This window comes from Zea mays, chromosome 7 (assembly GCF_902167145.1).
Source record: "Zea mays cultivar B73 chromosome 7, Zm-B73-REFERENCE-NAM-5.0, whole genome shotgun sequence".
NCBI lineage: Eukaryota > Viridiplantae > Streptophyta > Magnoliopsida > Poales > Poaceae > Zea > Zea mays.
This window is the reverse complement of record NC_050102.1, coordinates 176,888,586-176,899,489: the sequence shown is the minus strand read 5'-3', so window position 1 is coordinate 176,899,489 and position 10,904 is coordinate 176,888,586. Positions and strand designations below refer to the sequence as shown.

The 10,904-nt window shown below is 44.8% G+C and overlaps 2 protein-coding genes across 4 annotated transcripts; one reads left to right on the top strand and one right to left on the bottom strand.

The window, feature by feature from the left end:
* The first annotated feature begins 226 nt into the window (after nt 1-226).
* Nucleotides 227-4,607, top strand: LOC100382164 (uncharacterized). 3 transcript variants are annotated; one of them, XM_035960649.1, is made up of 12 exons: nt 227-736; nt 1,428-1,502; nt 1,620-1,662; nt 2,026-2,142; nt 2,254-2,348; nt 2,509-2,629; nt 2,716-2,795; nt 3,459-3,518; nt 3,596-3,717; nt 3,819-3,904; nt 3,988-4,100; nt 4,185-4,607. In XM_035960649.1, the coding sequence occupies exons 6-12, from the start codon at nt 2,603-2,605 to the stop codon at nt 4,306-4,308; spliced, it is 612 nt and encodes a 203-aa protein (XP_035816542.1). In that variant the 5' UTR covers nt 227-736; nt 1,428-1,502; nt 1,620-1,662; nt 2,026-2,142; nt 2,254-2,348; nt 2,509-2,602; the 3' UTR covers nt 4,309-4,607. The 3 variants fall into 3 exon arrangements, with proteins under 3 accessions (XP_035816542.1, NP_001348553.1, NP_001168395.1); NM_001174924.1 differs by having other exon boundaries at nt 382-736; nt 1,428-1,530; nt 4,185-4,545; NM_001361624.1 differs by lacking the exon at nt 1,620-1,662 and having other exon boundaries at nt 262-736; nt 4,185-4,545.
* Nucleotides 4,608-5,997: 1,390 nt separating this feature from the next.
* On the bottom strand, nt 5,998-9,158 carry LOC100191273 (uncharacterized). Its single transcript, NM_001136707.1, has 4 exons — nt 8,836-9,158; nt 8,517-8,726; nt 6,570-6,646; nt 5,998-6,481 (listed from the first exon to the last, which is right to left on the bottom strand). Exons 1-4 carry the CDS (start codon nt 9,091-9,093, stop codon nt 6,337-6,339), a joined length of 690 nt encoding a protein of 229 aa, NP_001130179.1. The 5' UTR covers nt 9,094-9,158; the 3' UTR covers nt 5,998-6,336.
* Between the last annotated feature and the right edge of the window lie 1,746 nt (nt 9,159-10,904).

Sequence of the window (10,904 nt, the reverse complement as noted above, 5' to 3'; positions counted from 1 at the left end):
TGTTACAAAATATGTATATAACATGTGATCAACCCCTGACAGTTATTCCAAGGGACACACCCCTTGGGAACCACTGTAGACACTTGTATATAAATTGTCCTGTCACTGCAATAAAGAACAACAAAACTGTCATTTGTCTGTCTCTCAATCTCGTTACCACTGAGTATACTTCAACACTTATAACTGGGTTAGCAGTCGCTTGGCCCTGTGATTAGCTCGCTCGGACGCTACACAGTCACGGGTCAGATCCGATTCAGATCTCGCGCACAGCACGCGAGCCGAGGGGGACAAATAGTAGGATTTCCAGAGAGACAGAAACAAACGGAGACGCAGAGAAACCCTTTCCACCCAGATTCGTTCGGTTCGGTTCGGTTCCGACCACGCGGGCGCGGGAGAGAGTGGGGAGATGAGCGCGGCTGCGGAGGACGCGGCTGCGGCCGAAGGGGGATCCGGAGGCGGGAGCAGCGGCGCGGGGTCGTCGGAAGGGGGCGCGCGGCGCCGGTTCGACGACAAGGGCCTCGTCGCCCGCACCTCGCTCATCCTGTGGCACACGCACCAGAACGACGTCGGCGCCGTGCGGAAGCTGCTGGAGGAGGACGCCGCGCTCGTCAACGCCCGGGACTACGACAGCCGCACGCCGCTCCACGTCGCCGCGCTCCACGGCTGGCACGACGTCGCCGAGTGCCTCGTCGCCAACGGCGCCGACGTCAACGCCCAGGACCGCTGGCAGAACACGGTGCGTGGGTGGGTGGGTCGGCGTGGGACAGGACAGGCCAACCTCATCCTGCGACGATCCTCTTGCATCTGCGTCTGATTTGCATGCTCTGTCTGCTCCGATGCCGCGGGCTCGATCTGGGTCGGCCGGTGCTGCGCTTGCGCTCTGTTTGCTCTCGTGTTGGGACGATTCAGAGGTTTCAGATCCTACTCGCTTCCGTTGGGATACGATTTGTTTGGTCCAATTTGGAAAGGCACGCGATCAGCTGGCTCCGCAGCTTTTCAACCTACTATTGGCTGGTACACTGGTACTCTTGTCATCTTCTTGCCTTGGCCTTCGGAACCGGTTTCTCTTAATGTCTCGGCCGTGCTGCGAATTCATGGGGCCTCGTGCTATGTTGGCTTGTCAAATGTGCCGTTGCTACAATGATCGGTTCATTCCGCTCTTTAAAGCATGTATGGCATTTTTGCACCGCGACGAGTCGTACTTTCATTTAGTTGCTTATTTGATCCGGTTTGGTCTTAAGTTTCGAGGTAGAAGCGTGGAGTGCTCGTGTTTTTGTCCGGTGCACTTCTAGGTTTCTGCTTGCTGATTGGTTATATTTGTGCTGCAGTGCTGTAAATATTGACTGGGTTGGTCCAGACTCTAATATTGCGATGTCACACTTAGGATGATTGCTAATCATGCTAACATTTCTTTGGTTTGTGTACAGCCACTAGCTGATGCGGAGGGCGCAAAGAGGCAGCCCATGATTGAGCTGCTCAAGGAGCACGGTGGATTGACATATGTATGTGGTCGATAACTTGATTTAACAGGTTGTCTTGGTTAATGGATTGCAAAGTTTTAGGGTTCTATAGGTTTGACCTGTAGATCAAGATTACTAAATCTGTAACTTGAACACCAGGTATTCCAATTCCACCTGTCACTGTATGGTATGGATTTAGTGGGTGAGTCCCCCCTGTATATTGCTCTGCAGCTGTTATCGCCTTTATTGGTGCAATGTTTCTAAATACATGTCCAGGACGCATGGTCCCCAATATTGTTGTTGGAAGTAGAGGTGTCATTTCTTTTCTTTGGCAGCATATTAGGTGACCTAAGGGGATATTATGTAGGACTTGGAGAGCTTGATAATTTACACATGCCTCTGTTGATATTTTGGTGCACCTTTTGCTTGCAACTAAATTAATCATGCTCTATTTGACTAAGAGTTTTTAAACTGGCCATTGTAGATATAATATGATTTTGTAGGTTGATGCATCGTTTGATCTTTCTTATCTCCTTCGAATTTGTTCTGTGTATACATTATGTAGGGGAAAACTGGAAGCCATTTTGAACCAAAGACGATTCCACCACCTCTAACAAATAAGGCTGACTGGGAGATTAACCCACTTGAATTGGACTTCACAAAAGCAACTGTTATCGGAAAGGTTTCAAGTCTTGAGACATTTCCTACTCAATATAATTATTTGATGAAGTATTAGCATAGTTCTTTTTGTATTGGGTTATCTTAAGTTCGTCAAACCTGCTACTTACAACAGGGCTCTTTCGGTGAAATTCTGAAAGCAAATTGGCGAGGAACACCTATTGCTGTCAAGCGCATTCTTCCATCCTTATCTGATGACAGGCTGGTGATGTAAGTCAATCATATCAGAATAACTATCGATCTCCTTGCTTGCTCCAACTGATTAACTGTACACTGACTTTTCATCAATCGTAGTTAACTATAGCGTTCTAGTTACAAGGTACATGTTTCTGTATTCATATTTATGTAATGTTTTCCCCCTTTCCTGCAGCCAAGATTTTAAGCATGAAGTCAACTTGCTAATAAAGCTGAGACATCCAAATGTTGTCCAGTTCCTTGGAGCAGTTACAGAAACCAAGCCTCTAATGCTAATTACTGAGTTTCTACGAGGAGTACGGATTTTGCTTTGTGTTCTGTTATCATTTTGCTTCCGTGGTCTATTTGGAACCTTCTCATGTTAAGTTATATGCATTTTCAGGGTGATCTTCATCAATATCTGAAGGACAAAGGTGCACTCAACCCACTTACCGCTGTTAATTTTGCACTGGATATTGCAAGGTACTCTCACCTCATGTCCTTGACTCTTAGTGCATACACCCTCTGTTTCACTGTGTTTGTCTTGCGCACCAACCCTGTTAATTACATGATTTGGGATAGGGAGTGAAAATATGTATACAATAAGTACACAATTGATGTCCTCAATGGACGAACATTGTGAGATGTATTCTCGCAAGGCTGAGGACAAACATAGCGAAATGTCCTCGAGTAATAATGTGTTCTCCTTGAGGCCTTTATAGTTGTAATATAATTGTTAAGAACAGCCGTTATAGTGTTTAAATAATTTATCGTGTAATATAGTAGTTAAGAATGGCCTTCCACTGTGAGTACCTTGATCCTGCAGCTACAAATACATCTATTTATCATCCCCTCGTAAGATCATGTCAAATCTATTTAGTTAACAGCATTATAAACTTATAGTAGCGTTGTCTGTTGGATCTGTTTGAACTGTAGATTGAGATAGTGTGCCATAATAGTATTTGCATTCTAGTTAAGCCACAAACACCATATCCTTGAGCCTTCATATACTGCCTACATGTATTTCTGACTCACCTCACTGCATATCACTATCTCTGCAATGTATTAGCTGGTTTTCCGTAATTCTTAGCTGAGATACTTGATTCTTGTGTTATTATCTTCATTATGTTTTTTTTTCATTTGCAGAGGAATGGCATATCTTCATAATGAGCCTAATGTTGTGATTCACCGAGATTTAAAACCAAGGTTTGTCGTGGGATTGCTTGGTTTTTGATAAAGTGCCTTTTTTTTGTTCCAGTCAAACTCATCTTGTCAACTTCTAGAAACATTCTTCTGGTGAATTCTGCTGCCAACCACTTGAAGGTTGGAGACTTCGGCCTTAGCAAGATCATCAAAGCGCAGCATGCGAATGATGTATACAAGATGACTGGAGAGACAGGAAGCTGTAAGCTTCAGGAGCTACCATTCTCCTTTGAATATCTTCTTTTGAATTCAATATATTATGTAATTGTTAATTGTTATGTTTTAACTTTGGACAAACATTAGATCGGTACATGGCCCCTGAAGTTTTCAAGCACCGGAAATATGACAAGAAAGTTGATATCTTCTCTTTTGCCATGATTCTATATGAGGTAATTTCATCCCCGAAAGTAGAAGCCAGCACCCAGAAGTAAGGTGGTATCACTGAATGACAAATTATTCTATATGATCGTAGATGCTGGAAGGTGATTCACCCTTCTCCAACTACGAACCTTATGAGGCTGCTAAGTACGTGGCAGATGGGCATCGTCCGGTTTTCCGTAAAAATCATACCACTGAGTTGAAGGAGTATGTATAAGTCAAAATATCCTTGACACCTGTACAATTGCCACGTTAGCATGGAGTGTGTTTTAACTTGTTTTTTTATTGCAGTTTGGTTGAGCTATGTTGGTCTGGGGACATCAGTCTGAGGCCATCTTTCTTGGAGATCCTCAAGAGGCTTGAGAAGCTCAAGGAGCATTATTCACACGAGAACCACTGGCATTTGTTCCAGTAGCAGTGCGTATATTTTTTTACTATGACTGTTGTCATGATTGGGGATTTCTCGGGAGATCTGACATTGATGAATGTACAAAATTGGGTGCCTCTAGAAAGGTCCACTGAGACTGAAAATCTTCTTGCTGTTTTACGTTTATGCTATTTCTGGTAAAAAAAACAGAAGCTTTCTTTGTACCACATCCTCTACAACTTTGTCTTTAGGCTTCTCTCCGTAAATGATGGAAAATCTTGAACTATGTTCTGCAGCATTTAGGTTGATGTGGTGTTCTATATAGATCGGTTGATTTTCTTTTTCTATTCTTTTCTGTTGCCAGGATCTTTATATGCTTAGACTCATTGGCTATGGGAAGTGTTTTTACCGTGCATATTCTGCAAGTGTTACTTGTCATAGAAGTTACTGTAAACTTTATAAAGGGAAATATTTGCGGATTACAAATTCGTTGCACTCAGGGTTTGTTGCAACTGTAGCATATAATAGATCGCATATGGAACGTGCTTTTTTAGAGTATAAGACATTCACACCACTACACATCATACACACGCATGCGCATGCATCCAATACATACACGGCCTGTTTGGAAATGCAGTTTTAAAATACCGTAATTTTGAGATACCACAGTTTACAATTGTACATGACACAAATACTACGGTATTAATTTACCACAGTAAAACCACAGTATTGCTCAAAACCGAGATCTGTTTGGTTTCATTGGAAAAACAAAGTATATGTAGAGAGAAGAGAAGAAAACTGAGGTCCTGACTGGAGTTTCAAAAACTCCAAAAATACCACGGTTTTGGGTAAACCATGGTATTTAAAACTATGTTTTGTCTATACAAACCAAACATCTTTTGAGTTTTAATACTATAGTATCATCAAATACTATAGTATTATTTCAAAACTGCAAAAATATTACACTTCCAAACAGGGCCTAAATTATTTGGAGGCCTAAACCTCTAGTACGTGGACACACACAATACCATTAAACACATATGCCCGTGTAGAGCATGGTTGGATGCAGGCCTTGCATGACCAAATATTGGCTTTGCTAACACAATTTGGCCCGTGTTTGGTTGGTGGCCTAATTTTGGCCTTGCCCATGAAAATTTGGCCATACCAATATAAACATGTGTCCATTCTAAGCCAAATTCAAGGCTGGAAAATTGGCTGCCAAAATTTGGCTTGGCCACATTGCATTTTGGCTATAAACTAAATAGCTAAACTTGAGCCCAATTTTTTCTTAGCCCGGCTTTGGCTAGCTACCTAATTTTGGTCAGTTTTTTTTTGTCTACAACCAAACAGGCTCGTAATCCATCCTAGCTAAATAGGTGCGTCAATCACCCTGGGAGGGAGCGCTTCCCGCTAGTGGTCTATGCCACTGTTGCGCCGTGAGCCCCTTCGCAGGAGCTTCAGCTTCGTGCTTTTCATAGCTCTTTCTAGCCCACCTTTTCAGATAAAAAAACAGGCAATTCACAACTACTCTCTCCGTCTCAAAATAAACCACTTTTTTCGTCCATATTTGATATAGTTCTTTCTAGCCCATTTTTTTCATCCACGTTCATTTAAACTATGGTTAATAAATGAATATTAGTCTAAAACGAATTATATTTTAGGATGTAGGTTAATAAATGAAATATTAGTCTAAAACGAATTATATTTTAGGATGTAGGGACGTAGGGAGTATCACATGATAAAGAAGAGTCAACACTGCTCCAGAATCCAGATGTCCAAATTACAACACGAGCTAAAATGAAGACAATTTAGTTTCTCTTTGAAGTTCCTTAGAGGTTCACTGGACAGGCTAAAGCATAGTGAAGCATATTTCTCTAGTATCTGGCATAGCGTTTGCTACATGGGATTCCAAGCATAGTGAAGTATATTTCTCTAGTATCTGGCATAGCGTTTGCTACATGGGATTCCAAGCATTGTGAAGCATATTTCTCTAGTATCTGGCATAGCGTTTGCTACATGGGATTCCAAGCTCTGTAACACATCTGACAGTTCACCCAAAAATATACCGTGGGGCAACTACAGCAACTTCTTCCTCTCAAAGAAGGTCTTCAGGTGCCACAGCTGCAAACCTGCCACCGATAAGCAGACGCCAAGGGAGAGGAACCCTAACCAAGCCATCCTTGAGTTTGTTCGCCTGTTCAGGTCCTGCATTTCCTCTTCCCTGGACACAAGACATGGCCATGTGTTATCTGAATTGCTTTTTAGTTTTCCACAAAATCCATTTTCTCCCTGACTTAACAGACTAGTACCTTTCACGCAGATAAAACATCTCTTCATGTATATTTTTTATAGTTTCCTCTAGCTTCTTCAGCTCCAATTCCATCATCTGTAACATATGAGCAACACACATGTATGAACAGAGGCACTAGCCATAAGAAACAACATGGCAAAATGCAGTACTATTTCACAAACAAGACAACTTTCTCAGTATTGGGAATTGATTCTGACTTATTAGCAGTGTCAACACAACCAATAAATAACTAGAGGAGCAAATGCTATATGGGACACATTAGGCCTTATTCGGTTATTCCCATTCCATATGGATTGGATAAGATTGGATAAAATGAAGATCTTTTTGACTTGCTAGGAATTTAAAGCCATCCAATCCCATCCAATCCACATGGATTGCGATCGAAATGAATATGCCCTTAGCGAGATTGGTTATGTTCAATTCCTAGATAGCAATAAAAGTTTAAATTACAACCCAACGATTAGGAAATATGAGGTGAAAAGAAGATAAGCTACACAGCCACCAAAATGCCCAGTTATAAGAAGTCAGGAAAAGGACAAGTCTTCTTTTCTCTCATTCCTTTTTCTTTCAATGGAAAGTTCAAAAAATACCCTTATGTTCAACATTAACATACAATAGTTCAATGTTGAAACCATGACATTCCACCTTCATCACATATCATCTCTCTGAGTCTAGTTCTCTAGAATTTTATGCCAAGAGACCAAACTTGTTCAGTAAGATGTTCAATAAGATATAATACCGGGATGGCGGTCTCCCTCCCCTGCCAAGTTTTTTAGATGTTCAATAAGAATCTGACTCTAAATCACACATGATGCTTACCCCATTAAGTCATGCATTATTAAAACGAGATTAAAAAACACTGAGTGAGGGGTTAAAACATTACAAATGCCAATTGTGTACCTGTTATTCATTCAAGTACAATCAACAATGTGCACAACTTGTATGAAACAAGTACACATCACAATGAAAACCAAGAAAAAACACCATAAAAGAAGTAACGAGCAACCTGTTGGTTACTAACTTATGACCTTTCTATATCCACATTGAAGAATATATAATTGAACTGTGGCAATAACATATTAATATCAATACACTTTAAAAAACGAACTTCTTGATTCAAATTCCAAAACCACACGGATTTATATCCCCCCCCCCCCCCCCCAAAAAAAATCCAGCCCGGCACCTGTACCATACTCGAACCCAGCACTAGGACCAGAAAATATCAGCATACCACTTACAAATATACTCCTTGACAGGAAAAAAAAGAGTAGCAAAACTAAAAGGAACTCATTATGAAGCAAGCACATAAAACAGGCTACAAAAGCATACACAATACATACTCAAATTGAACCGAACTTATTTCAGAAAATTGAAAAGTTCCAACAAGTAAAATCTAGCAGTCCAGCAAGTAAACAAACCAAAATCACTAGCAAGTCTAAAGTTACAAAACTTGACCTGCGGGGGGTAAGACAGCCCCCGGGTATTGTATTAAGAAGAAGATCTTCTCACACAGGTCAAGAAAACCCCCGAACCCCTGCCCCACCCATACACAGCGGCATCGAAGCCCATGTGAGAACGACCACGACCGGGGCTGAGCCTTAGACCACCTAACCAACTCAGCTAGAGGCCCTTTCGCTAAAGTTACAAAACCAAATGCTCTTCAACATCAATGTAGACCAACAAACTATCAGCATCCACGGTCAGTAAACTATTCCTGTCTAAACATACTAGTCCCACACCTCATAGGTAAGTCCACACCAAGCACCCAAATACGAAGGAGCAATCCTATAATTATGCTGCCAGAAGTAAATTAGAACCCATGATCTTTTTTCTTAATTCCGAAAAGTGAACCACTAACAAACGATGTGGCTATCGGCGTGACCCGATTGGAGGTGAATTGACCAAAACAAAGGTAGGACTATGGAGGGCGAAGCCAAATACTCACATCGACCTTGCCCTTCTTGGCGACGCTGGGATAGTCCTTGGCGGAGACGCCGCTCCTCCAGTCGAACTCGAACCCGATGGTGACCGGTGGCTTATGGTCGGGCGCCCAGAAGCAGGCCAGGTAGTCGCCGGCCTCCGCCGCCGTGAAGGCGAAGTGGCCCGACTGCACGTTCTCCGCGTAGTGCATGCTGTTCCCGTACGGCGACGTCACCTGCACGTCAACCGAATGAAAGCGCCCCCAATCGTCACGCGCACATCGCCACGGGTTCCTCTCCAAACCAGATCACCGAATAGCCGCTTGGCGCCGCTCACTTGCGTACCCTGAGGGAGATGCGGTGCGATTCGGGGAGCTGGGCATCGGGGAAGTTGGGGTCGGGGCTGACGATGTGGTACTTGCCGACGGCCATGGCGTTAACCTTGATCTCGTCGGAGATGCACTTGGTGTGGCCGGACTCGAGGTCGAACCGCAGCGCGCGGGCCGGCGACGGGGCCGAGAGGAGAGCGGAAGCGACCAGGAGGAGCAGCGCGGACGGGCGCAGCCACCTAGAGGCGGGGGATCCGAGGCGCCGCGCGGCCATCGCCTGAGATCGGGAGGTCACGGCACGGGAGTTCGCGTTTGGCGTGTCGAGGGAGGGGAAGGCGACGATGACTCGTGCCGTCGTGCGGAACCGTGATAGGTGGTAATGGTTATTCATAAAATGGTATAATCCTAAAAAAATAGTTAAAAGTGAATAGAAAAAGGTCTCATTCTAATTCGATCTGAACTTTAAATTTTATAGGTATATGCCCGTGCGTTGCAACGGGTTATACTAATGCAGACATAGGTCTTTGTTTAGTGAGGTAATCAATCGACAGGGTGACACTTGTGTATGTATAGGTCATTGTTTAGTGATGTTATCAACCAAACTTCATGTGTCGGGTCGACATGCGAGGGAGGTGACATTGGGAGGTAGGCTCGGGGGGCGGGTGTGTGGGACCGCGAATTGCGTCGGGAGGCAGATTGGAGGGCGTTAGCTGGATGGAGGCCACGACATGTGGAACGTGGCGCAGTTAGAGCGAGAGGCGGGAAGAGGTGGAGGAGGCCGGGTGCGGACAGTTCTGCCAAAGTGGCCTTAGGCGAGTCGTGACTGCGTCTGCTACCCGAGCTTGGCCTCGGATGAGTCGTGACTGTGTCTGCTGCCCGGGCTTGGCCTCGGATGAGTCGTGACTGCCTGCCCCGCTCGGGCTTGGCCTCAGACGAGTCGTGATTATGTCTCTCGCTCGAGGGTGTCCTCAGGCGAGTCGTGACTGCGTCTCCCACCGGGCTTGGCCTTGGGTGATTCTTGACAGCCTCTCCCGCCCGAGAGTTGTCTCGAGCGAGTCATGACTGTGTATCCCACCGGAGGATGGCCTCGGGCGAGTTGTGACTACTTGTCTTGCCGGAGGTTGGCCTTGGGCCAGTCGTGACTGTCTATCCCACTCGTAGATGGCCTCGAGCGAGTCATTACTGCCTGTCCCGCCCGCGGATGGCCTCAGGCGAGTTGTGACTATCTGTCCCACCTGAGGATGGCCACGGACGAGTCGTGACTATGTCTCCCGCCAGGGGTTGCCCTTGGGCGGGTCATGACTGCATGTCCCACCCGAGGGTGGCCTCAGGCGAGTCGTGACTGACTGTCTAGCCAGGGCTTGACCTCGGTTGAGTCGTGACTGCATCTCCCGTTGGGGGTTGGCCTCGGACGAGTCGTGACTGCCTGTTGAAGCGTCCCGATCCTTTGGGACTCAAATGTGATATAATTACTAGTCCCAGGAGGCTAGTAACCACATTCATTACTTCAAATAGTTACAGAGTCTGAATAAAGTTATTACAATACCGGGGATACAAGCTCGAAAGTGAGCCGAAAAACATAAAGCGCAGTGGAAGATAAAATAGCCCAGGCCACAGGCAGAACTGGGTGAAGACACAGTCCCCATCAATCAAGCATAGCAGAAAAAAAGTCTTCAGCTGCTGAAAAACATAAATAAATCTGGGTGAATACACTAGGTATTCCGCAAGCCCACCCGGCTCCCGTAACGAGAAAGTGACCTATATTGTACATGCTTTATATGGTGGAGTTGAAGTCACTCATACTTTTTCATAGAAAGGCGGTACTCAATGTTTAGGGTTTTCCCAAGACAATAGAAGTAACACTTGCTTGACCACCACTGAGCTTCCCGCTCCCGTGGTACCATTTTCTATCCAGAACCTACACACGCATTTCCCTGTTCCCAGTTGTAGTAGAAACACTAATTGTCATACCATACCAGACTCGTCCATACCAGTGGACACGGACTATTCGAATAGGTTTAGACTCTGCGCAGAGGGGTACACTTTACCCACTAGTCCGGCTCTGCGATCTCATGGCCAATGAGA

Coding starts and splice junctions, on each gene's coding strand:
- LOC100382164 (NM_001361624.1), top strand. CDS start 407: ATGAGCGCGGCTGCGGAGGACGCGGCTGCGGCCGAAGGGGGATCCGGA. Junction 2,143..2,253: donor AAGCAACTGTTATCGGAAAG/GTTTCAAGTCTT, acceptor TACTTACAACAG/GGCTCTTTCGGTGAAATTCT. Junction 3,519..3,595: donor CACCGAGATTTAAAACCAAG/GTTTGTCGTGGG, acceptor GTCAACTTCTAG/AAACATTCTTCTGGTGAATT.
- LOC100191273 (NM_001136707.1), bottom strand. CDS start 9,093: ATGGCCGCGCGGCGCCTCGGATCCCCCGCCTCTAGGTGGCTGCGCCCG. Junction 8,727..8,835: donor CGCACCGCATCTCCCTCAGG/GTACGCAAGTGA, acceptor GTTGACGTGCAG/GTGACGTCGCCGTACGGGAA. Junction 6,647..8,516: donor CCAAGAAGGGCAAGGTCGAT/GTGAGTATTTGG, acceptor CATATGTTACAG/ATGATGGAATTGGAGCTGAA.